Below are 26,993 nucleotides of genomic sequence, written 5' to 3' on the forward strand. Positions count from 1 at the left end.
GGAGGGGGAGATCTTTTTGGTTATCATATTTACAATAGTATACAGGTAATTATTGTTTGAAAAAAAAAACACACGGATTATCTCACTTGAGTTTGACCTACATACCTACTTACGTATTAATTTATTAAAAATATATATATTATTTTATTTATGTGTCAAAAATTTCACAATTTTAAAAAAAATTCTGAAATAAAATAAATCTATATAACTAAGAAGCAAGTAGCGTTTCTCTTAAACATAAAAAGTTATTTAATATATTCCATTTGATTTTCCTCATCGGTATTGCAGAAATACGTTATAAAAGCAACTTCGCCAGCTGACCATGCGGTTAGGTAAGGTTAGGTTATGTTATGTTAGGTTAGGTTTGGTTAGATATGGTTAGGTTAGGTTAGATTAGGTTAGGTAAGGTTAGGTTATGTTAGGTTTGGTTAGATATGGTTAGGTTATGTAAGGTTAGGTTAGGTTAGGTTAAGTTAGGTAAGGTTAGGTTAAGTTGGGTTAGATGCAGTCTTCTGCGCATGCAAGCAGCATGGACAGCGAACATGCCCTCGGCATGAACAGGAAGGTTGTGTTCATGCTCGAGTCCCAGCGCCATCTTGCGGCAGACAGTTCGCGTTATGCCCACGTCTCTCATCTGGTCCACCTCCGCGCCATTGGATACATAAGTAATGCGCTCGATTAGGTGAAGAATAAAAATTCAGGAGATTTCGGTCTTATTCGGCAGAAAAACTCACGCAGATAAAAAAAATTTGCCACCATGACGTCATACTGATTTGTAATAACTTATGTCCCTTGGTATTAATGAGGAGGAGGATTATTTACTTTGCCCTCGTCGGGTTTGAACCGAGGATTCCAATGTACGTGATTCAAACGTTTTTTATCATTAAAATGTTATTGAATAATTTTATTATAATTTTTAAATTTTTTTTTTTTGGATAATAAGTACGGATTTTAAATATGGCTGTTATTACGTCATCCAAAATGGATATCTGGTCACGGTAATCAAAGATGGCAGCCGTGACGTCACAATCCAAGATGGTTGTCTGGTCACGGCAATCAAAGATGGCAGCCGTGACGTCACTATTCAAGATGTTTGTCTGGTCACGGTAATCCAAAGATGGCGACCGATACGTCACAATAGTTTAAAATATCGCTCTGCAAATCGAATGATTCCAAAGTCGATGTATCTGCTACGTCAACGAATTCTAGCGGCGGGTGCGGAAACTACGAGTGATTCGCGCCGCGAAATGCTGTTTGCAAACACAACTTGCGTACGTTGATCACGCTCGGCATTATTTTAAAGAATTCCACGTTAAATTTCGTGAGGCCGAGTTCCCTATTGTAAGTGTGTTTGCAAAATTAGAACACTCGAATTTGCTCGTCAACGAGGAAATATGTTGTACGCGATCCTGGCGAGTGCTGTGAGACTTGCTCACTTTTATTCATTTTTTGCGGTGTGGACACTCGGGTCGCCGCTGCTTTATTTATTTCTCGGCGGCGAGCGCGCCCTTCCTCCGACCGCTGTTTTCATGAATAACTTGCCCCGAGTGCGTCTCGGCGCGGCCTCCAGACCGCCAGTATCGACTACAGCTCACCAGTATCGACTACAGCTCGCCAGTATCGACTAAAGCTCGCCAGTATCGACTACAGCTCGCCAGTATCGACTGCTGCTCGCCAGTATCGACTCCAGCTCGCCAGTATCGACTACAGCTCGCCAGTATCGACTGCAGCTCGCCAGTATCGACTGCAGCTCGCCAGTATCGACTGCTGCTCGCCAGTATCGACTCCAGCTCGCCAGTATCGACTACAGCTCGCCAGTATCGACTGCAGCTCGCCAGTATCGACTGCAGCTCGCCAGTATCGACTACAGCTCGCCAGTATCGACTGCTGCTCGGCCTCCAGACCGCCAGTATCGACTACAGCTCACCAGTATCGACTACAGCTCGCCAGTATCGACTGCAGCTCGCCAGTATCGACTACAGCTCGCCAGTATCGACTGCTGCTCGCCAGTATCGACTCCAGCTCGCCAGTATCGACTACAGCTCGCCAGTATCGACTGCTGCTCGCCAGTATCGACTCCAGCTCGCCAGTATCGACTCCAGCTCGCCAGTATCGACTGCAGCTCGCCAGTATCGACTGCTGCTCGCCAGTATCGACTCCAGCTCGCCAGTATCGACTGCTGCTCGCCAGTATCGACTACAGCTCGCCAGTATCGACTGCTGCTCGCCAGTATCGACTCCAGCTCGCCAGTATCGACTACAGCTCGCCAGTATCGACTGCTGCTCGCCAGTATCGACTCCAGCTCGCCAGTATCGACTCCAGCTCGCCAGTATCGACTGCAGCTCGCCAGTATCGACTGCTGCTCGCCAGTATCGACTGCTGCTCGCCAGTATCGACTCCAGCTCGCCAGTATCGACTCCAGCTCGCCAGTATCGACTCCAGCTCGCCAGTATCGACTGCAGCTCGCCAGTATCGACTGCTGCTCGCCAGTATCGACTCCAGCTCGCCAGTATCGACTCCAGCTCGCCAGTATCGACTACAGCTCGCCAGTATCGACTGCAGCTCGCCAGTATCGACTGCTGCTCGCCAGTATCGACTCCAGCTCGCCAGTATCGACTGCAGCTCGCCAGTATCGACTACAGCTCGCCAGTATCGACTGCTGCTCGCCAGTATCGAAAAAACAATGTAAGCGAGTTCGCAGGCCTTCACGGCCATTGTCTGAAGTAGCTTGGCTTCTGGGTTGTAGCCGTGTCCTTGGCGAGTAATTCACCGACGTTTCGGTCGACATTGCAGTGACAGTAGGTAAGTGCTTCCTGATGGCGGCGACTGCAATGTCGACCGAAACGTCGGTGAATTATTCGCCAAGGACACGGCTACAACCCAGAAGCCAAGCTGCTTCAATGTACATAAGCGAGTCTTTCAGTTCTCGCCAGAGATGTGTAACATCTAACCTAGCCAACGAGAAAATTCATGTGTTGTCACGTTGCAAATACACTTATGATAGGAAACTAGAAAAACACGAAATTTAACGTAGAATGTAAAAAAAAAAGGGGGGGGGGGTTTCTGTAAAGTCGGTTTACGGACGATAATTTTACGTGATAACGTCATAAGAAAACGTTGATGACAAATTGCATACTTTTTAAATTTCAAATATTGTTTACAGTTTTTTGCAAATTTAATTTAAATAATGTGTTTAAATATAATCACGAACAATTAGTTAAAAAGCCAGGCCTTAACCTGTTTCATATTATCGAAGATGATTTTCTCGTAGGGTGGTTTGCCGGTTCTTGCACGCTCGGCTCAGGCGGAACGTGAGAATGAGTCATGCTTTTTCGTGCGTGCAGCCGGCGTTCATCGATTTATAAGACGTTGTCACGTCAAAAATTATAACACAAAAAGTATTGCAGTTAGAGATGTGCTGTTTGCGGCAAAATAAAGACTAACATCTTAAGACCCTAAAGGGAACCACGCACGTTCAGTTCGGAATGCTCGGTCCTAACTGACTGTTTGGACTGGACTGAGGCGCTCCGCACATACGATCAGTCTCGTGATTTCTGTTACTGTTGGGTGTATCGTCGTTTCATCGTAGAACACGGCCGAAACTTAGGATATTACAATTATTGTGGTTTGCAGTTTTAGTTAAGGAAAAGGAAAACAGGACAGCAGCAAAGCAACCAAAGAGGTATAACCAGAGGGCATGCGTATTTCGCGAAAAGATTCCGAGACCAGCTGAAAGATAAAACACTTTACCCTCGTCTGTGTTCCGTGATTGGTTGAGTTTCTCTCAGGTACATGTCGATTGTTATAACACCAATCACAGTGATCCAGTGGCGTAAGCAAACGCGTCCTGAGTGGCCCGGTCAAACAAGGCAACGACTTCTCTCGCAGACGGCCGCCAAACACAAGGTGCGGGTATACCTTGTTGCAGTATAGTAGGCGTACAGATTGCCTGCCACTACGTGTAACCAAAGAGGTCTGCCACGACACTCGGGTGTTTGGACTGGTGAGTCGCTGTTTCCGCACATTGTTGGGGTCTCGAGCCCCCAGTCAGATATGACGGCAAGCCATCAGTTCGCCAGTCCATCAGTAGAGACCTAAAAAATTCGCGTGTTCATTACGTGCTATGCTAAAATTCAAATAGTTATACATTAGTGCTGCTTCTGCCATTGGTCCAGTGTTAATCTGGAGGACTGAGGGCCAATTAGAGACCCTCACTCATAGAAGTGTCGAATCACAGGCCACCCAGTCGAGACGACTCACAAGTCAGCAGCCAATGAACAGTTGGTATTTGCCCGAGTGTGTAAAGAATATTGGAGTTTATCCTAAATGTCATTATAGGTCTCTATCCATCAGTTACTTGGAGACGAACTGTTAAGGCCTCTTTTGCATTGAGCTCAACACAGCACGCCTTGGTCACGTGGAGTGAATGCAAACCCACACCCTCAAAAACTACATCAAGTGTAAGATTTAATAAAATATCTCAACATAAAATAACGCTTTAGCAAAAGCTTGAAAAAAAAACATTACGTTACCCAGTTGCTCTTGCTAGCGATAAAAGCCTGAATGTTAACAGCACACCTGCACTGCATCGTTCTCAAATACATCGAAGTGCAAATTGCGAAATATCCACACCAACAAATATATAGCAGGCTGTATGAATAATAATAAATATACATATGATATGCGGAATTATTTACGAGTCCGCCGTCCTGTATCACACGCGGCAGTTTAGGCCCCCGCCTACCCGGGCACACACACGGTGGGCAGAGCTTCAGGAGAAACAACGCGATTTCAAAACTACTCGAGATATCCGAGTGGGGTCTGCTTCCGAAAAGCAATTAAAAGTTCGCTGAGGGCCGAAAAGTACTTTTGATTTCGGATGAAGTTTTTTAAACTGTATTTTTAGAAGGGTTAAAATGGCTAAAAGGCGTGTTTTCAGAGTAATTTTTAGGCGTAAAACAACCAGTACAGATTCTTGAAAGCACTCAAGGGACTTTGCATTACACCTTTATCTTCACTTCTCCGCCGTGTGATGTCACGGTCGCCGCTCGATGCACTGGGAGAAGACTGCGCGCCAGTCCAGAGGAGACACCGCGCTAGAAGCACCAGCGAGCGTCGCGCTTATCATCCCGCCTCGCTAGCACAGATAAGCCCCCTGACGAGGCGGACCTTGATGGTGGAGGGTGCACGGTGCCTGGTTCTTGGCGTGTCGCGACAAGTCTGCTCAACACCCCTCCCCTCCCCTCCATCAGGGAACCACGTGACGGTTGCCCGTGGAGACGCCCCTCTGCTCCTCGCCTTGACACAGATATCTCGCTATTGATTGGCCGCCGCCTGACCTGTTGACACGCCGCGCCTGCCCCACGTGACCCCCTGTCTCGCGGCCCGCGTCCCTGCACGACCGCTCCCTTGTTTTTAGGGAACGGATTGAGGCGTTACCAATCCGTTGCCCGAATTCCGCGCATGTGCAGAGCGTTTGGCGGGGGACGCACCACAACGCCGAAATACCATAACGCCAAAAATGTCATTGCAGGACTGCCACAAAGGTTAGGTTAGGTTAGACTAGACTAGGTTAGGTAAGACTAGATTAGGTTAGGCTAGGTTAGGTTAGGCTAGGTTAGGTTAGGCTAGGCTAAGATAGGCTAGGTTAAGTTAGGTTAGGTTAGGTTATATTACGCTAGGTTAGGTTAGATTAGTTTTGATTGTGGTATTTCGGCGTTAAGGTACATTTAAGAAACACACACAAAAATTCATTCTGTTGTTATTTCGGCGTTCTGGTACACAGCAGTTTTCTAGCTGTCGGCGTTGTGGTCAACTTTGACATTCGGCGTTATGGTATACCGGCGTTGTGGTAACGACCCCGTCTGGCGCCGTTAACTCGTGTATAGTCACTTCCGTGATCATTCCGGGAACGTACCAAGCGTCTTGGTGTGCCAAACGAAATTTCATGTCAGCGAAATTATTATTATTTTGTACACTTTAACTTAAAAAAAAAGTACTTGAGAATATTTTAGAGGCCATTCTATTTTTGTGTGATGGTACTGCTATTTTTGCCATAACAATTGAATCGATGTTTTGTGAAGCGTCCTCTAGAATGCATTGAAACCAGTTCCTAGCCTCGCGCAGGGCACCGTTTATTAAGACGGTTGCCGATTTTTTTTTCCTTACTGGGATTTTGTTTATGGGATTTTGTTTGTTCACGATCTGGAATGCGCGTTCGGGTTGTATCCCAACAGTCATGTAAAATAGAGAAGTCTGGTGTAATGTTATTTTTATGGGACTACGACTTGGTGTTTTTATGGCTTGTTTGCTTGCCAATCGTAAGGATTCGACTATGTTAGGCGTGTCCGCCTCTCAATGCTTATAATCGATCTCGGCGGCCATTTTGGATGAAGCCACATCCACCATCTTGGAATACACTATTTTGAAAATCTGTCATTCTTTTAGCTAGAAATTGGGGAAAAATTCTAAAATACAAAAAAAAATCTGAAATTATTATAATGATTGATTCCTGTACTTGATCGATGCAAAAAAAAATATTTTAAGTTAATTAATTAATTTCAATAAAAATGGTGATAAATCCTAAAATTTTGCTTAAATTCATTATTACGAGCCTCCAGTAAAAATGGCCGCCATATTGAAATGATCTAATTATTAACCTAGAAATTCGGAAAAAATCTCAAAAATCATAAAACATTTATCTATTAATTTACTAATTAATTAAATTGATTAATATCGTTGGTTATATTCTTTACTGATGAAGAAAGGTAATTTAATTAAAATAAAAATAAATAAAGGTTCTAGAAAAAAACTATTTTGTGAATAAAAAATATGACATAATTTCTACTCTACTACAAGAACAAAAAACAAGGAAATTAAAAGCGTTTCTCGATTTCTACAGTCTTCTTAAAAGACAAAGCTAGACTTTTACATGCCTTTACATGTGTTTTCAGGGCACTTCCACATAATAAACAATAGTTCCTAATTACAATAAACGAAAAAAACCTTAATTTTTTGCATTTCAATTTTTAGTGATGGGTAATTTATAACAGTGTAGTTGGGAGCCCTGCGTGATGATTGGTGGCACATTCAAAGGCGGCCACCTTAACACATATAAAATGTAATAAAAAATATATATATTTAAAAAGAAAGAAAAGAATATCGGGCACCTCGTGATCAAAGAAATGAACCTAAATAGTGTTCATATTGTTTGATTTTCCAAACGCTCTGAACTGCAGCGCGACACGATACGGATTAGTCGCTGGCGACTTGGTTTCTCCCAGTTAGATATTGAGCCAGGGCTTGCAGTACCCACATCTTGGACCAGTGCATAGCTTTGAGTAATTGTGCTTGTGTAATTTTCGTTGACCGGTATGATAACGGGGAAACAGCTATGATCTTCTCCCAGCTTGTCAGTAAACACCGATCCGTACCCGATGTATGAATGCTTGTTAAGGTATGCAATTGAAATTACAGTGAAATGTTTGGATGTCTAACATGGCTGGATGAAATCCCAACGTCTAATAAGTAGAGACCTGAAAAATTCGCGGATTTAATGACCTCTAGGATAGCCTCCATTATCCTCTGCATTTCTCAAGCAAACACGCGTGTTCATTGGGTGCTAACTTGTGAGGCGTCTCCACTGGGTAGCTTATGATTCGACGCTTCTTTGGTCAATAATCTGTCATTTGCCCAGAGAGCTCCAGTTAACCTGCGAGCCAATAGCAGAACCAGCAGAATTGTTCACACGTTTGAATTTTAGCCTATCACGAAATGAATCCGCGAATTTTTCTTTTCTCTACTGATAAGTATGGAAGGGAGTTGTGTAAACAAGCAATGCCTCCTCTGGTTCTTTTTCTTTTTTTTAACCTATTTTATCCTCTTTAACTTGGCTGCATTTCTTAATTACATCAATTAACGGTTAACATTACAAAACCACGAAACTATGTTGTGTTGGTGATAGGTATCTCATGCTGAGAACGTGGTCACGTGATTGAGGACAGCTAATTGTTGTGGCTGTGCGCAGATGCCGGTGGCCACGGCGGCGCGGGCTCAGTTAGTTGTTGTGGCTGTGCGCAGATGCCGGTGGCCACCGCGGCGCGGGCTCAGTTAGTTGTTGTGGCTGTGCGCAGATGCCGGTGGCCACGGCGGCGCGGGCTCAGCTAGTTGTTGTGGCTGTGCGCAGATGCCGGTGGCCACCGCGGCGCGGGCTCAGTTAGTTGTTGTGGCTGTGCGCAGATGCCGGTGGCCACGGCGGCGCGGGCTCTGCGGGCGGGCGTGCTGCTGGCGGCGCTGCTGCCGGCCCTGGGCCAGAGGGCGCCCTGCTACGAGTGCGAGGCGTACAAGGACCTGCATCCGCGCGCCTCGCCCTACCAGGTGCCTCTGCAAGGACAGTCCTCCGGGGGCCTCCACGCTCGAGGACGGCGGACTCGACACGTCACCCCGGGACTCCGCCCCCTCCTAGACACCAGGAGCACGGCCCCTGAGACACACGCCCGCAGACATGCTCCCAGGGTCACCTCAGGCCCTTAGATGTTCTTGGTTTCCTTCTGAACGGCATAGCGCACCATTCAATGGGCCTTGACAAGGTTCCAGTGTCTGAATGGTAGAGACCGGAGAAAAATTCGCAGATTCATTCGGCGATAGGCTAGAATTCAAACACATGTACCCTTTATATGATTTTGCTATTGGCTTGCTGTTCATCTGGACGAATTTCAAACTGGTTATAAACCCTCAATCAAAGAAGGATCGAATCACGGACAAACCAGCTGAGACGACTTACAAGTCAGCAGGCAATGAACTTGCGTTATTTGCCCCAGTGTACAGGAGAATGTGCAGTCTATCCTGAAGGCCATTGAAACCGCGAATTTTGCTGGTCTCTATCCATCAGCTAGGTGTCGGTCCTGGCAGACCTCCATATGTAGGAGCATGCATATTTCGCGAAAAGATTCTGAGACTAGCTGAAAGTAAAAAAAAATAGCTTCGTCTGTGTTTCGTGATTGGGCGAGTTTCTCTCAGGTGCCTGTCGATTTGTCGCAACATCAATAACAGTGATTCAGTGCGGAAGCAAACGCGTCCTGAATGGCTCGGTAAAATAAGGCAACGACTTCTCTCGCAGACGGCCGCCAATCACAAGGAAGAAACCACAAATGCGCGTGTACCTTGTTGCAGTCTAGTAGACGTTCAGTTTTTTTTTTTTTTCGCGAAAAAATGCCTGTCCCTAGTTATACGCTTTGGTTACTTGGCTGCTATCCTGTTTTCATTTTCTTAACTAAAAACTGCCACCACAATTTCAACATCCAAAGTGTCTCCTTTATTCTACGATGAAACGATACAACAGCAATCACAAGACTGATGGTGTGTGGGGGGCCTGTATATGTACTGGTGGAACTGTTTACCGGAACGTTTCAATGTTTCGTTAAGAATACGATGCTTGAGAATGGTCACAGTAAACACAAATTTTAAATGTTTCCGTAAGATAGTACACGATGTCTCACCAAGATATTAAAAAAAAAAAGGTTTTCTGAAGTATTGGAAATATTCGGTGCGGTACAACCAAAAATACATAACATATCATCCAGCACCAAACTTAAATATCTATCTCCATACGTGACAGTTTAGCATGCCCGTAGAACCAGTAACATAACTTAAACCGTGATTTAGATTTATGTTTCTGTAATGTTACTTGGATAATATCATGGTTTGGAGTTAATTGTTGTTTTGGTAAAGAAAAATTGCAATGTATCATTTAGAAAATTTCAAAATGTTACTTAGCAATGTTTCAGTAATGTTACGATTTATATTGTAGGGATTACAGGGTTCGTAATGGATAGCCCAATTAGGTTTAATTAGTGTTATTGATTATTAATATTTACATTAATAGTATATTTACTATTGTACTAAAAAATGTCCGATCTCAAATCACTGGCACTTAAGAATGTTTATTCTCAAGTCAGTCGGTGTCTGTCAAGGTCCGCAGTTCCCACTCCTCCCTGGAGCTGGGCTCGACAGTGGTTCGCCCCTCACCTCGCGCCTGTCCACTCACACAGTCTCGCGCCACTCTCGAGGGGGTCTCTCACCCTCTTGGCCGATGCCTCCTCGAACCGACGAGAGCAGCCGTGACGAGTCGCGTCATCCCGGGCCGACCCGACGCCCGAACAGTCCAGAAGGGCGGCGCCCATTGTCGCCACTCCGCGCGGCGGCCCCGCGGAATTCACAAGGCCGCTCAGCGATGGATAATGGCGCCGAGGCTGGACGATACGCGGGGAGCGTGGGGAGGAGGGTGGATGGAGGGTAGCGAGGACACTTGTAATCCGGCCTCACGTCAGTGGACGGCGCGTGACGCCAGTGACCGTGCGTGGCCGCCAGCCAGCTCCGAACCTGGCATCGCGGACTGGTCTCTCGCGTTCGTAACAGTAATATAACATAGAAATGTTTCGATGATAAAACATTACTATGTTTTAAAAATTTTACTTAACAATGTCTCAGCAACATGACCGCAGGCTACAATGATTCTCAAAGGTAACATTGCAATGTCTCAGTAACATAACCGTGCAATGTCTCTGGAAGGTGAGAGTGCAGTGCCTGTGCAAGGAGAGAGAGCACAGTGTGACCTCCGCCCTCCGGCAGGTGTGGACCAGGTGCTCGTACCCGTGCTCCTGCCCGGCGCAGGCCCCCTCGTGTCCCGGGGGCGCGCCCCTCGTGCGGGACGCCTGCGGCTGCTGCGACGTGTGCGCGCGCCAGCTGGCAGAGCCGTGCAGCGCCGCGGCGCCGTGCGACGCCTCGCGGGGGCTGGTGTGCCGCCCGCCCGCCCGGGGCGCCTGCCGAGGTGACCTTGCCTCTTCACTCCGCTCACCCGCTATCCCGCTCACCCGCTCCCCCGCTCCCCCGCACACCCGCTCCACCGCTCTCCCGCTCCACCGCTCCACCGCTCCCCCGCTCCATCGCTCCCCCGCTCCACCGCTCCACCGCTCCACCGCTCCCCCGCTCCATCGCTCCCCCGCTCACCCGCTCCACCGCTCTCCCGCTCCACCCCTCCACCGCTCCCCCCGCTCCATCGCTCCCCCGCTCCACCGCTCCATCGCTCTCCCGCTCCACCGCTCCACCGCTCCCCCGCTCCACCGCTCCCCCGCTCCACCGCTCCACCGCTCTCCCCGCTCCACCCCTCCACCGCTCCCCCCGCTCCATCGCTCCCCCGCTCACCCGCTCCACTGCTCTCCCGCTTCACCGCTCCCCCGCTCCATCGCTCCCCCGCTCCACCGCTCCATCGCTCTCCCGCTCCACCGCTCCACCGCTCTCCCGCTCCACCGCTCCCCCGCTCCACCGCTCCACCGCTCCCCCGCTCCATCGCTCCCCCGCTCCCCCGCTCCATCGCTCCCCCGCTCACCCGCTCCACCGCTCTCCCGCTCACCGCTCCCCCGCTCCACCGCTCCCCCGCTCTCCCGCTCCCCCGCTCTCCCGCTCCACCGCTCCACCGCTCCACCGCTCCCCCGCTCTCCCCGCTCCCCCGCTCCCCCGCTCACCCGCTCCCCCGCTCCCCCGCTCACCCGCTCCACCGCTCTCCCGCTCCACCGCTCCACCGCTCCCCCGCTCCATCGCTCCCCCGCTCCACCGCTCCACCGCTCCACCGCTCCCCCGCCCCCGCTCTCCCGCTCCCCCGCTCCCCCGCTCACCCGCTCCACCGCTCTCCCGCTCCACCGCTCCACCGCTCCCCCGCTCCATCGCTCCCCCGCTCCACCGCTCCACCGCTCCACCGCTCCCCCGCTCTCCCGCTCCCCCGCTCCCCCGCTCTCCCGCTCTCCCGCTCACCCGCTCTCCCGCTCCACCGCTCCACCGCTCCCCCGCTCCACCGCTCCCCCGCTCTCCCGCTCCCCCGCTCTCCCGCTCCACCGCTCCCCCGCTCTCCCGCTCCCCCGCTCCCCCGCTCCCCCGCTCCATCGCTCCCCCGCTCCACCGCTCCCCCGCTCCACCGCTCCCCCGAACCCCCGCTCCACCGCTCCACCGCTCCACCGCTCTCCCGCTCCACCGCTCTCCCGCTCCCCCGCTCCACCGCTCTCCCGCTCCACCGCTCCCCCCGCTCCCCCGCCCCACCGCTCCACCGCTCCCCCGCTCCACTGCTCTTCCGCTCCCCCGCTCCTGCGCTCCCTCCCCCGCTCCTTCACTCCTTGGGGGAGCTGAATTGTTGCCCCTTGGAAGGGCAGCCCTTCAGGATTATTTCTGACAGTGGTTAGTTTAGGTTAGGTTAGGTTAGGTTAGATTAGGTTAGGTTAGGTCACTTTACAAACTGACCACTGTCAGAAAAATCCTGAAGGGCTGCCCATCAAAGGGGCAACAATTCAGACAACCTTTCAAAAACACTACTGTCAGAAAAATCCTGATGCGGGCTGCCCTTCCAAGGGGCAAGTTTTCAGGATAATTTAAACACTTAAAGAAACATGTTTTCAGAAATTGGATGGGCTGCCCTTCTAGTCGCTGTACAAACGAACAATTGCCAGTAAAATCCTGAAGGGCTGCCCATCCGAGGGGCAACAATTCAGTCACCCCCACTCCACGCCGTTACTGCGGTGCGCGCGCCAGCTCGCAACTAACAGTCACACCGTTAGAAAACAGTCTACCAGCAAATAATAAAATTAACTTATCAACTAATAAAATCCCGCTTTTATCGTTGTATGTACTAAAAAATTTAAAAAAAAAGAAATTAAATTGTTTTGTCTAACATTTTATTCAAAACACTTGAAAAAAAAAGGCACGTGACTCGAAAACCAAGACCATTTTTGAATTTTTGTTTTACGTCAGAAACGTGATAGAATGGCTCTACCAAATGTTCTCGCCTTGAGTTGACTTACGAGTCACACTGTACCGTATATTTCTTCTTTTTTTTTGTTTCGTTGTTAATCTTCCTGGACACAAATGTAATTGAGTAGCTGGTGGGGGGAAGGAGTTGGAAAAGGGGGAGGGGTAGTGAAAGAGTACGATTCCCTCCCTCTGGACTGCGCCACTGGAATCTACTCGCCACGCCCTGCAGGGACCGGTGTGCGTTCGTTTGAAAAGCGCTGTTTCCCAGGGGCTAATGGAACCGGTCGGAGATTAAACAGAGAGAGAGAGAGAGAGAGAGAAAAATAATAATGATAGTCAGTGCTGGGGCTTCGCGCGGGGGATTATGGGGCGAATGGACGTCACCGCGCGCAAAAGGAGGGTAAGGAATCAGACACGCTGTTCTCTGCGCCGCTCGGAGGCTATAGCCGGATTAAGGCTCCTCTACAGACGGGTCTCACGGAACAAGAGTTTCTGTAATATTATCTTTGAAATATTTGTGCAATGGGAGTGCATGACTTGATGTAAGCTTTTGGACATACGCCATTGCTAAAAACATGTATGTCTGTAGAAGAAAACTACAAAAAACCAAAAGACAAAAAACACAATTTAAGAAAAAATTACTGTTGTGCTGATTTTTTTTTGGGGGGTTCAATTAAACATTTGTGTTTTTTTTTTTGTTCTCTTAGTCCATATTTATTGGTTTTTCTTTGTTTGTTGACCATATTCCTGTCATGGAATATTATGTGGTGTATATATCCTGTTGGCAACAGCAATTTTTGCTTAATTTGTGTTTTTTTGTCTTCTGGTTTTTTTGTAGTTTTCTTCTACAGACAAAAAATATTCTTAGCAATGGCGTATGTCCAAAAGCTTACATAAAGTCAGTTTCCGTAATGGCTCGCTCTTCCGTTCAAGTCGCTCCGTGCGACCAATAGGAGCCGGGTATTCGGCTGCGGTGGCAGCCATGTTTGTTTACGTTCCAAACACGCTGAAAACTGTTTCAAGGTACAACGGTTTCTAGCTTTCACGCGATCTCGTTGGTTGAAACGTGTTACTTTTCCCGTGCCGTTGCAGAACGGTCGTAGTTCGGGACAGTTCGGGACAGTTCGGAAACTCTCGTCACCACCGCGTCCCGCAGCTACGGGAAATAAAGAGACGTAGCTTAGAGGCTAACTCTATTTCGAAAACCGTTGTTGGATCCGTGCAGTAGGCGCAGTATTTTAAAATAATTTCATGAGCGTGCGCCATTGCTGGCTTATGGGAAGCCAGCAATTCACAGGGATTCGCCAGGTCTAGCTCAGGGTAGCTGTTTGTCTCGAGAAAAAAAAAAATGTCACCGAGTGGTGACACCGCTAACGTGTGTATTTAAGTGGCGGAAAGATACGACGCTGGAAAAATTACAGAATGTTCTATAATTTTTCAGAATGTTGTAGAATCTTCCGGAAGGTTTAAGAACGCTCTATAATGTTCTGTAATTTTCCATAAGGCCCTTAAATGTTCCAGGAAGTTCTATAATGTTCTAGAATCACCCATAAAAACATAGAATCTCCCAGAAGGTTTAAGAATGCTCTAGAATTTTCTGTAATTTTTTTCAGAATGTTCTTGAATGTTCTATAATCTCCCATAAAGTTATAGAATCTCCCAGAATGTTTAAGAATGCTCTAGAATTTTCTGTAATTTTTCATAATGTTCTAGAATGTTATAGAATTTTCCAGACGATTTAATTATGTTATAGAATGTTCTTTAACTATCCAGAATGCCCTAGAATGTTCCAGGATGTTCAAGAATGTTCTAGAATGTCCCAGAAGGTTCTGGCCTACGAAAGGAGTTCCGCCGGTTCCAGCCCGACATAAGTTGTCCTGGCCTTGTCCGAGGGAAGCTGGTAGTCCAATATGGCGGTGCCTGGTCCCAACTGACGTGTCTGTGCTTGCTTGTTGCCCGCAGCGGCCCAGGAACTGCCTTGCCTCGTGGGCAACAGGACCTACCACAACGGGGAGACTTTCCTGCTGGACTGCAGGACGCAGTGCTCCTGCCAGGTGAGCCAACACCACAGACAATACACTGCAGTGCTGGCACCGGACCAGCGACACAGGCCGCAGCGTGAAACATAACCTATAACCTAGCGGCAAGAGGCGTGAAACATAACCTATAACCTAGCGTTTAAAGGCGTGAAACATAACCTATAACCTAGCGGTAAAGGCGTGAAACATAACATTTAACCTAGCGGCAAGAGGCGTGAAACATAACCTATAACCTAGCGTCAAGAGGGGTGAAACATAACCTATAACCTAGTGGTAAAGGCGTGAAACATAACCTTTAACCTAGCGGCAAGTGGCGTGAAACATAACCTATAACCTATTAGCAAGAGGCGTGAAACATAACCTATAACCGAGTGGCAAGAGGCGTGAAACATAACCTATAACCTAGCGGCAAGATGCGTGAAACATAACCTATAACCTAGAGATAAGAGGCGTGACTACACAAATATTCCATACATAAGTAATATAAAAATAATAATAAATTATTTCCCCCCCTTTTTTACACTTTGTTAACAATATTCACTTAATTAACCAGGAATTTTAGCACTCACGAAAGCAAGCTTGTATGTGAGTGCATCTAGTCACTTCAAATTACATGCGGTATTTTGACAAATATAGGTAAATGCAAATATAACGTAAGAAACCTTACATTAGTTTTATAAAGATGTAAGTTAAAAAAGAGCAATTTATTAAAGTTCAATACAATGTATGAATAAAAAACGTATAAATTATAACATTTTTACATGAATAAATGAACATATAAATCAATAAAAATTAGTATTTAAACTAAAGCACAAGTACAAAATTATAACAATATGTAAAACTTAGTTAAATACTAAATCCATATCTTTATCAGTTAAATTATCGTTACATTATATACACTAGGTATATAATCTAGTATCAAAGGATTCACTTCTTTTTAAGAAATCTGAATCACTGGAGGTTTATTTTCCCCACCCGTAAATGGATGAGAAAGTTATTTTCGTTGTTATAATGTTGGTACCATATGTATTAAACATCTACACAGAGATCAGGGAAATACACAGATGGAACATAAAGTCCGATTCTAGTCGAGGTAGGTGAACCAAAAAAGGTTTGCACATATTTTCATTCAAACTTTACATGTGTGTTTCATGTATTGAATAACATATGGATTTGTGACATGTTTATTGAAATAATTAAATCTTTGACTTAAGAGCAAAGTATTAAAAAAAATTAATATAAATGTTCATACTTATTTTATCAAGAAAAATCATTTCTAAAATAAATGGGTAAATTATGGAGTTTTAAAAATATCTTATTCCCTGATATTTAGTGTTAAAATTAATTGTCTTTAATTTAAAAACATTATTATAAAATTATTATAAATTCGAAAGTTCTGCAATTTTACAGAGCTTTGCCTTGCAGTCATACAAGTTATGTCGGTATCTGAGTTACCAAGGATTCCCCTTGTGAAAAGTACAAAAAATAATGTACTGTGTTGTCGACATCGGTGACAAAGGAGACTAAGAGGAACGAAAAAAATGGTAGCTTCTCTTCATTTCGCTTGGAGGCTACAGAGCTTCAAAACTACACGGACACTAAACTTTATTTCGAAACGTGTGTCACCCCCCCCCCCCCCCCCCCCTTAACCCAGCAACTTTCACGTGCGATGATTGTTTCTAGCGCGGCCACGAAATCCAATCACAACGCGTGGATTGTATTTCAAAGCTCCAACTTATTTCTGTCAAAAGAAAAAAAACTACCGTACCAGGCTGCAAAGTAAAAAAAAGTGAAAAATAACAAAAAAAAAACATTTTCTGAAAATTTACCAAACTTGCTGATAAAAAATTTTTTTGAGGGTTGCAGTGAGATATTTTTTAATCAATAAAGACTCAAAAAATATCTTATATTATGGTGTAAGAGCGAATTTTTTTTTGTTTTGCTTCTACGAAACCATTTATTAAAATAAAAATTTCTCTTTGTCAGTAATAAGTCACTTAGTAAACATTAGAGAAAAAAATGTTTTTAATACAAACAGATTTGGTAGCATATACGTAGGTATATTAAAATAGGTATTTTGTTGTATCACAAAACTCTGTTTTTTAATGCATCAATTTTTTGGTTTAAAAAATAGTTTTATTGTAAAAATATTAATATATGAATTTTAAAATATTTTCAACATTTCGAAAACTCAAGTTTAAAGTTCAAGTATGTTTTAATCATAATTTTTTTTTAATGTAGCATTTTTCTTAGTATATAGTGTGCCCTAACACTAGAGTGTTTAAGTAAACATCTGGAGTTATAATTTCTCTGCCAGTTTAGCGCAAGCCCCATCCGCTCCGCCCTTCCCTTATATAGTTACGTCCCTTCTTCGCACAAAGACCTGGAAGGGCCGTTAAAGCCTTGGCTCTGGTCATATTGTCGGGTAACCTCGGGTTGGTCGTGGTGGGGAAGGGGGGAGGGGGGACTTCTGCCGTGCCGTTAAGGCACCCACCTACCCGGACACACACACGGTGTGCAGAGCTTCAGGAAAAACAACGCGATTTCAAAACTACTCCAGATATCGGAGTGGGGCCTATTTACGAATAGCATTTAAGAGTTCGCTGAAGACCGAAAAGTACTTTTAATTTCGGATTAAGTTTTTAAACTGTATTTTTATAAGCGTTAAAATGCCTAAAACGCGTGTTTTCAGAGTAATTTTTAGGCATAAAACAATTAGTACAGATTCTTGAAAGCACTTAAGGGGCTTGCATAACACCTTTATCTTCATTTCTCCGCCATATAATATTACGGTCACCGCTCAAATTGCACAGTTATCCTGTGACGACGAGAAGACTGCGCGCCAGTTCAGAGACTAGCGCTTAGAGGCTATACCGCGCTGGAAGCACCAGCGAGCGTCGCGCTTATCATCCCGCCTCACTAACACACATACACCCCTGACGAGGCGGGCCCCTTAACAGCGCGGCGATAAGACAGCGCGGAGAGTTTGGGAACTTCCTGCGCAGACTTGCGACACTCGGGTCGATGGCTGCCGCCCGTTAAGGCCCTTGTCTGCCCTTGTCTGCCCTTGTCCGCCCGGGCACAGGGCCGCAACTAGAGTCTCTGGCACCCGGGGCATGAATGGATTCATGTGCCCCCCCCCCCCTCTTTTTTTGCACATACCACACCAATAAAGCGGGGGGTCCGGGGGCCCTCCCACGGAAAAATGGCGCTATTTAAGCATTTTCCATACCCACATGTAACAGTTTCTGTGCTACTGTACCTTCCATGCATGAACCCACTATGTCCATAAAGAAGTCCGTATAATCACTAGACTTGTTCATTAAATATGTTGAGACGTTATATTGTAAATCAGATTAGACATTCCTGGCATGCAAGTTAAAAAACGTTTTACCAGTTACCAGTTGTAGTAGGAATTACAATGCAAGCGATTTCGGCGCCCCCACAGCTTTGCGCCCGGGGCGTATGGCCCGCTTGCCCCCCCCCCCCCCCCTCTTGTTGCGGCCCTGTGTACCGGGCACACACACGGTGCGAAGAGCTTCAGGAAGAACAACGCTGTTTCAAAACTGCTCGAGACATCCGAGTGGGGGTCTGCTTACGAAAAGCATTTAATAGTTCGCTGAGGGCCAAAAAGTACTTTTGATTTTGGATGAAGTTTTTGAACTGTAGTTTTAGAAGAGTTAGAAAAGGCTAAAATGCATGTTTTCAGAGTAATTTTTAGGCGTAAAACAACCAGTTAAGATTCTTGAAAGCACTTAAGGGACTTGCATTACACTCAGGGGCGCAACAACTAAATTTCCAAAGGGGGGCAATATACCTTTTTATGAAGAATCATCGATCCCCCTAATTGAAGCGGGGGGTCGGGGGTCCTCCCCCGGGAAAATTTGTATTTCAAGGTGGAAAATGGTGCTATTTAAGCAGTTTTATCATCTAAAAATTGATTTACACAGCACTTTCTTTGCCCCCGTTTGCCCCCACTTCAAGGTTTCAGAGGGGGGGCAAAATACCCTTGCCCCCCCCCTTGTTGTTGCGCCCCTGTACACCCTTAGCCTATCTTCATTTCTCCGCCATGTAATGTCACGGTCGCCCTCATATGCACGACGAGAAGACTGCGCGCCAGTCCAGAGGAGACACCGTGCTAGAAGCACCAGCGAGCGTCGCGCTTATTAGATACGCCCCTGACGAGGCGGGCCCCTTATCGCCCTGATTGCCCGCGAGAAACCACCCCAGGTAGGGTGGTAGTCCTTTATTACCCCTATCCGTGACCCTTAAGAGGGTCCATTACTACCGGTTGAAAAAGGGTTTCTCTCTGCTGATCGCAAGCATCATCATTAGGGTTAGTTAGTTCATGGAGCATATGGTGGGAAGGGGAAGTTGGGAAGGGGGGGGGGGGTAGATCTGCAAGCTCGTGAGAAGTGTTTTAGGCTCGACAGCCCTGGAACATTAAAATGGGGCATGACTGGAGCTGCTAACCTAAGCTGAGCTCTGGGAAGAGGGCTGCCCTGGGAGGACGCTGAGAAAAGCACTTGTCACGTTCATGGCCTGGGGCGGGAAGAAAAATAATGGCTTTTGCTTGGCTAGCGAAACTACACCAGTATCGCGGTCGAGGCGCTGGGAAAACGTAGCCCGACTCTCTAGTAGGAAATATTTTATCAGGATGGTCAATGCACAGAGAAAAAGGTTTGTTTGAATCAAACAAATATTTGTTTATATGTGGCGAAACAAATATTTACTTGCTGTAACAAAATATTTTGTTAGCTTAACCAAACTTGGAAAGTAACAAAATTGATTTGTTACACCTAACCAAATATACATTTGAGTTGACAAAATCATTATGTTGGGTCAACAGTATATTTCCTACTACAAAATATTTGTTTGAATTAATAAATTATATTTATTTCGCCATATATAAATAAATATTTTGTTGAGTCAAACAAACCTTTCTTTCAGTGTGGGCTATGTATATACAGCAGATATGGTTTTGCATAATAACTAGGGACCGGAAAAAATCGCGGGTTCAATGACCTTTAGGATGAACTATATAGTTCTACATACACTCGGTCAAATGTCACCCTCTCATTGGCTGCTGTCTTGTGAAGGTGTCCCAATGTAGCGGCCTGTGATTCCGACACAGCTTCGTTTCAGTGTTTCTCATTGGCCCAGAGTCGTCCAGGTGAGTTGTGACCCAATAGCAGAGGCAGCACTGAGGTGTAACTATTTGAATTTCGGGCTGTCTTGAAATGAATCCGCGAATTTTTCCGGTCTCTAGTAATGTCAACATCTCAAAATATAAAACGGAAACCACGGAAACCGTGGCCTTTTTTTCAAGGCACTTGATAGTGTGTGCTCTTGTTCCACCTTGTTGCAGAACGGGACGTACGCCTGCGCCTCGCTGTGTCCCCAGGAGTACATCTCGCCGCGGGGCTCCTGCGCGCACCCCCGCCTGGTTGACGTGCCGGGCCAGTGCTGCAGGGAGTGGATGTGCGACAGTGCCTCAGGTCAGCGGGCCCATAGAGCAAGGAGCGCGGGGACTGGAACCATGTTGCGCTATCTGTTGGGCGGGCCTGCAACTACTAGCAGAAAACAATAACAAATGAGCGTGCGTACGTTAGGAGTTATACTTACGTGGCGTAGTAAAAACTTAAATTACTGGATTGATATTATGAATACGATTGGTAAGGTATAAATTCAATCAAATTAAAAAAAAATAATTAAAATTAACACATGGTTTTCAATATTAAAATAAACATGTGTATAAATACAATTATTTATGTTAGTAAAATAATTGAGATAAATTTTAATTAATAACGAAAATCAACAAATTTGCTGCATGTTTATTCGCATTTATTAGTTTTATTTATTTATTAAATAACAATATAATAATTTATTATTCATTGCCAGGAGACTACTCAACATTCCACAAGACACTCGTTATACATATGGGAACATAGCCTCACTTTTATAAATAACCTTGAAAATCGATTCAAAAAAATTTATAAACACAATTTCTATTACTAATATTCACAATAAATGTTTTTAACGATACGGGCCAGTATTCAACATAAAATTTAAAAGCACAAATATATTTTATTTTTATTTTTAAATAGCCTTTTTTCATCCTGTGAAAATTCCGTTGCATGGTGCGCGCGCATCGTATAAATTCACTATCGTCATTTTTTTAATAATGCACCTAAAGAAGTTTTACTTCAAAAATCCTCGGATGGGAAGTTAAATTTCAAAATGTTAGATTTATGAAGATTATTTAATTTCTTGACGACTAAGAATTGGTTAGTAGAAGAGATTTAAACTTTCCAAAAAGGACTTAATTTTTTTTTCGTAGCCTAAATAATTATTCTAAGTGTGTAAGGGGAGGGTCCAGGTTAGGGGAGGACCTAAGTGTGTCTCAGGCCGAAGCCTATACACTCTACCATTTTCCTACAGTTTTGTAATAAAAAACAGCAGATTCCATAAAATTGAGTATGAGATTCAGTATTTCTGGTATATCACACCAAAAAAAAAAAAAAGTGGCTACCAAAATAAAGTGAATTCATTCATTTTTACTGTTTCGTTTGCCTGCTAATAGCTGATGCATTACATCTCACAATCAATGTAGATATGTTAGTAATATATTATGAAAGCTACTATCTAGCGGTTGGGTCTAAAACTACTTCAAAAACTACATCTCAGTCTAGCACATTAGACTTTATACAGCTATGATTTGTTTCGCTGTACAATTGCTAACCAGTTGACTTCAACTTCAGAATAGACACCGACTCCATAGACTAATACTTACAGGTGCTGGCTTGGCGGTATTAGTCTACGGTGGGGTAAGTTGAAGTTATTCTGGTTATAAATTGGTTAGCTGCATCAAGGCAAAAGACAGGAGCTTATATAATAGATTTAAAGGAACTCATTAGGGCAAATTGTAAAAAAATGCCATCATGAAGTGAGTATGCATGTAATGTTGCACAAATTTGTAATGGCATAAAAATTGTTGAAACTAATTATAATGTTTTTCTGTTGCTGTCTCTTTCCCTTAAATGTTTGCCATGGCTACTACTGTAGCATTGTAAATGATTACAATGCTCATAACTGAGCAATAAGATCTTTTCATTAAATAGCCACTAGAAAAATTTACGGTTTCATTTCGTGTAAGGCTGGAACCAAACCTTTCCTTCTTTTGGATGCTTCTACAATTGTATTACCATTGAAATGAAGTATTCTGAGTCAATGAGAAAACCCACAGCCTAAGAAGTATCGAATCACTAGAAATCCAGCTAACGAATGTCTCAAGGGAGCGTCCAATTAACAGGTTTATTTGTCCCAGGCGACGGCCAGGGACGATGGGCTGGTATTCTTGATGGAGAAGCCAGTGGGAAGCAAGAAGGGGAGGGAGGAAAGGAGGTTGGTCCCCGAAGGGTTGCTACCAGGAAGGCAATTGGGGAGAGGGAGAGAGAGAGAGAGAGAGACAGACAGAGAGAGGGGAAAGGGCGAGTAGAAGTAATTAAAACCAATATTACTTTTCGGGTTTTATTTCCACAGATTTCTCTCGGGGATGGATCTCTGAATTGGTACGCTCGTCCGGGCTACGCATGGGACCAGGTCGTACTCTGGTCTCTTGCCAGAGTATGCCGAGGACTGAGAAGTTCATCATATAACTCATTGTACCTGTATATTTTTCCATACCTTATCAGTAAATCATATAGTACTGCTGACATCTGGAACTTGACATTGATAGTCGACGTTTAGCACATGTTGACGAAACTTTGGCATATTTATCTCAGATAATCGGGCTAGACATGTCGTTCTCCATACTGGCGAGCCCAATTGGGCTTTTAGATCATATTATTTAAGTCACATTTAAAAACAAATCTAGACATCAACATGTCACTCTCAACATTGAGATTTTACTTTCGTCATATCTTAGAGTAGAAGTCAACTTGACAAGTCAAATATATGTACAAAGTGAGGTAGTGTAAACGTAAGGCAGGTCCATCTATCCTTATTCCAGATTTTTATGGTTCGCATGCAACCACTGGAATGGTTCCAAACACAATTCATGACTGGTTCCTTCTCCAAGTTCCCATGACATGTGAAGTGAGTGTCCTTCTGTAACGTCCTCGGCCAGAAGTGATGACAACTCCGGAGGGCTAAGGGAGCATCCAACTTTCTGGTCAGTCGAGTGGGGTAGGGGGCCGGAGGTGGTACACATGCTGGGATGGGTAGCCTCAGCCACTGTGTATAGCCAAAGCTCTAACGCCCTTCCTGGTTGCATATGCGGCATGATCCGCATCCACGCCCATGGGGGTCCCAGGGCGGTATGGCCATTAGGCTAAGAGCGCTGGGTCAACAAAGAAAAGGGGGGGAAACCCCTTGCACGACGTAATGTAACGTCCTCGGTGGACGCCACCTCGAGGTACCGGTCGCGGTGTGCTCAGCCCAGCATCCGCCCGACTGCCGGGAGGACGTCTCGTCCTGGAGTGCCTGCTCGTCGGCCTGCGGGGCGGGGCTGTCCCGCCGCGTGGCGGGGGGCAACTCGCCGTGCCCCGTCGCCAACGAGACCCGCCTGTGCCAGGTGCGCGCCTGCGAGCCCGGGGAGGACCCGCCCTCTGCCGACGGCGACCGGCACCACCACGTCAGGGTGAGCGCTCTCCCGGACACTCTCCCCGCTATCCCCGCTATCCCCGCTATCCCCGCTATCCCCGCTATCCCCACGGTGAGCTGCGAGCTCCAGCCCTGCCTCCGGACCCCTTCTTCCGGTCTTCCCTGGGCTGTGCCTCAGCGACCCATCTTCCTTTTCAACTTTATCCACCTTTCCACCCTACGCCACAGCCCGGTTAGAACATCCATGCGTTCTTTCAATGAATTTTTTCAATGGGTAAGAGTTGTTCAAATCGTTATTTTGGACATGCAGCAATGCTAGTTTACACCGTATGTAATAGAAAAAAAACCGAAGAATGGACGAAGAGAGATGTTTTAACTACTGTCTCATCGTTGTCAGGACACTGTGATATTGTTTGGACTAATTTCTGCTGTCTTTACATTTATATTTGACTGGTATTGGCTTGTTTTCTGGGTGTTTTGTGTACTCATGTCTCTTTGTTTGTCCTTTTTTTTTTTGGATTTCTCTATGGCATACAGTGAAAACTAGCAATGGTGTATAGCCAAATTAAGCAGTACCTTAGCATTTTTTTTTCTTTGCACTCAACTTCTGATCAGAACATTACACACTGCTCCATCACGAGTCACAGTAGTGCAGGGCCAGACACCTGGTTCCATACCAGTCCTCCCTGAGCTTTACCTCAGTAACCCATCTCCTGGTTCAAACATTCATGTTTCGCACTGCACTTCTATGTTGCTATAGCTGAGAATATTCATCTTCCTTCTAAACTCCTGGTTAATGTACAACTCCATCCTGTGCAACTCTGATCATCACAAAAGTCCCGGTTTTAACATTCATGTTTTGTACCGTTCTTCCACGAACTGAGGGCTGGGCGAATAATCTTCAATTTAATGTTATGATTAGGAACAAATATGTCGAAACTATGTGCCCCATTATGCAGGATCTTCCATGCTCAGTATAACTCTTCCCTGGGCTGCGACCCGTGTGTTGGGAAACCCTGGGGGGCGGACTGCTTGCAGAAGGGCCACGAGTGCAAGGCCACGCAGCGGGCGGGAAAGCCAGCGCGGCTGCAGCTGGGACCCTGCTGGAGCCGCAAGCTGTACCGCCCCAAGATGTGCGGCCGCTGCGCCTCCAGCCAGCTGTGCTGCGAGCCGCACGTGAGCGCCACCCTGCGGGTGGACGTGCTGTGCGAGGGCGCGCCGCCGCCGGACCTGGCCGCCGCCCTCAGGCCGGGGGCGGAGCTGTGGCGCGCCGCGAAGCTCGCGCCGCCCCCGGCTGCCCGGGTCCCCGCGCAGGTGCCGCTGCAGTGGGTCATCAAGTGCCGCTGCTCCGGGGAGTGCAGCCCCAGCGCTACGGGCCCCACCACCAAGAGCCCGGCCCCCACCAACGAGGACGGCGAGCTGATCCTGCACCGCGTGCACCGCACCACCGCGCCCTGATCCCGCTGCCGAGAAAGTATGCTCCCAACGCAAAACACCCTCTCTCCGTGTTGCCTCGCCACTTCGTTGGTCACATGCTTGATCATGACCAGGCATCGCTGGTCTCTACCGTAGTAGGACCCATCATAGCAGACCCCATCATTGTTGCTTTGCATAGGTGATATCATATGTAGAAGTGATATTCAGTGACCTTTCAATTTTGCGCTATCACCTCTACACTAGACTCCATAACATTAGTCATACTTGAGGAATGATGAACCATTTATTGGCCGTATTTGTTTACGATATAATCTCCAGCTTTCACAAAATGCACAATCAGTGGACCAATGATTACCATACGCTTGAAATCTTTTAGCATGTGTCGGATGCATATGGTTCAACCATACAAAATGTAGAAATGCACATTCGTTTGTGGGGCACTGTGGTGTTAAACTGTGCCCCGAAGTGTTAGAGTTTTTAGGAATAGGCAACCTGCCTTCTCAGAAAGACGGCATATGGGATTATGTGTTACTTTGATGGGTAACATGCTGCTCGGGCGTCCCTGTTTACACATACTGTAGAGATAACCTGACTGCCTTGTCAGGAAGACACACTTCTTGATGCGGGGGTAATGGACGAGTGACTAGACACCTGCACGCATGTAGGGCTCACACTTTGTTCAGATAAACAAACCCGCAGAAAGACACTAATGCTGGTTGATGGGTAAATTGTCAGTCAGCAGACACCTCCAGGAGTCACTGGTTCTCAAACATTGTAATGATAAACATTCTTCCTTCTCAGAAAGACACACTTTAAAGCAAGGGGCGAGTTGACTTGTGATAAACATCCTTGGGAAAGAAAGGTATGACTGGCCACAGAAGGTCATGAAAGCACATGGTGTTATTTAGAAATTCTATGGAGTATGCTACCACCAAACAAGACCGTTACTGTTGCTGATGAGCTGAAATATCACTCTTTATCGGTACTGAAATGATGGGTAACTTCCAGGTCTTCTTCATTTTATCTAATGGCCAGGTATCTCTAGTTCTTGTAGGTACAAAGATTACCCGTGTATATAATCAAAAGGAGATAACAATGAGTTAAAAACCCACACTGAAAACATCGGCAATGGTCATGGCCAAGAACGGCCAGCCACAGCAGATATTATCTGAAAGACACTGTGTTGATTGAGTGGCGAAAGATGCTGGTGAGAACTCTATATGGCAACCACTTCCTCAGTTTCTAATGAGCAATCTATAATCTTTACACAATTTTTGTCTAGCCGTGACTCTTGCTGTTCAAAGAAATCCAAATTCTATGCTCATCTCTGCTAACCATTATGACGAAAATGGTTGTGACATAATTAATATTTTATCCCATTAGCCTGAAACCACGCTTATATGTTGATGCAATGTAGTTTTTATAGTCTAGCTGCTATGTCAATGTGACAGTATGTGCAACTGACAGTTTGGCGTGAGCGGGGTTCTGAAACAGTAACCTGACAAGGTTACATTTTTTTTATTTCCACATATTTGTTTCAGCTGCATGTATTACGTGAATATTTAAATTTGTCTGCATCATTCAATGGTGCTTAGTAACCACAGGGCATAATTTATATTAATTCTTGCTTGATACAACACAAGGAAGCCCGATTTTAGATACTTGGGGTACTATCACTGGTTCTCACATGAGGGACAGACAAAGATACCGTCAGAACACACAATAAAACCTGCCTGTCATCTGGGCCTGGAAAACTTTTCTGGTTCAGTGACACCGAGTATGGACTTCACAGTCCTGTGTATGCACGGGAAAACGACGTCTTCCCATTGAATGCTGACTCGTGAGAAGTCTCACCTTGAATGGCCTGCGATTCGACACTTCTTCAACAAGGGGGATCTCTCACTGGACCAGAGTTCTCCAGACAAACTGTGAGCCAACATCAGTTGCAGCACAAAGGCTTAGGTATCTGAATTTCAGCTTTTCCCGAGAAGAGTCTGCCAATGTTTTCCTTTCTCCGCTTATCATATTACAAGACTGGGTGCAAATTTCGTGAAATTATACCATTTGCCGGTGTCCGCAGATAGGTCAATGACTTGACAACCAGATTTCAGTCCAACC

The 26,993-nt window shown here is 45.9% G+C and overlaps 1 protein-coding gene across 1 annotated transcript; it reads left to right on the top strand.

The window, feature by feature from the left end:
• Window positions 1-10,231: 10,231 nt before the first annotated feature.
• LOC134540657 (serine/arginine repetitive matrix protein 1) lies at window positions 10,232-24,896 on the top strand. The gene is made up of 6 exons (XM_063383530.1): window positions 10,232-10,270; window positions 10,570-12,151; window positions 14,758-14,849; window positions 20,203-20,332; window positions 23,273-23,475; window positions 24,477-24,896. Exons 1-6 carry the CDS (start codon window positions 10,232-10,234, stop codon window positions 24,894-24,896), a joined length of 2,466 nt encoding a protein of 821 aa, XP_063239600.1.
• Window positions 24,897-26,993: the final 2,097 nt, after the last annotated feature.

Source organism: Bacillus rossius, chromosome 17, assembly GCF_032445375.1.
Source record: "Bacillus rossius redtenbacheri isolate Brsri chromosome 17, Brsri_v3, whole genome shotgun sequence".
Lineage (NCBI taxonomy): Eukaryota > Metazoa > Arthropoda > Insecta > Phasmatodea > Bacillidae > Bacillus > Bacillus rossius.

What these genes read in the sequence shown, in the direction of transcription:
- LOC134540657 (XM_063383530.1), top strand. Translation starts at nt 10,232, where the DNA reads ATGGATAATGGCGCCGAGGCTGGACGATACGCGGGGAGC. An exon ending in GCTCCTGCGCTCCCTCCCCC is followed by an intron (nt 12,152 to 14,757) that starts GCTCCTTCACTC and finishes TGTTGCCCGCAG; the next exon opens with CGGCCCAGGAACTGCCTTGC. An exon ending in ACCGGCACCACCACGTCAGG is followed by an intron (nt 23,476 to 24,476) that starts GTGAGCGCTCTC and finishes GACTGCTTGCAG; the next exon opens with AAGGGCCACGAGTGCAAGGC.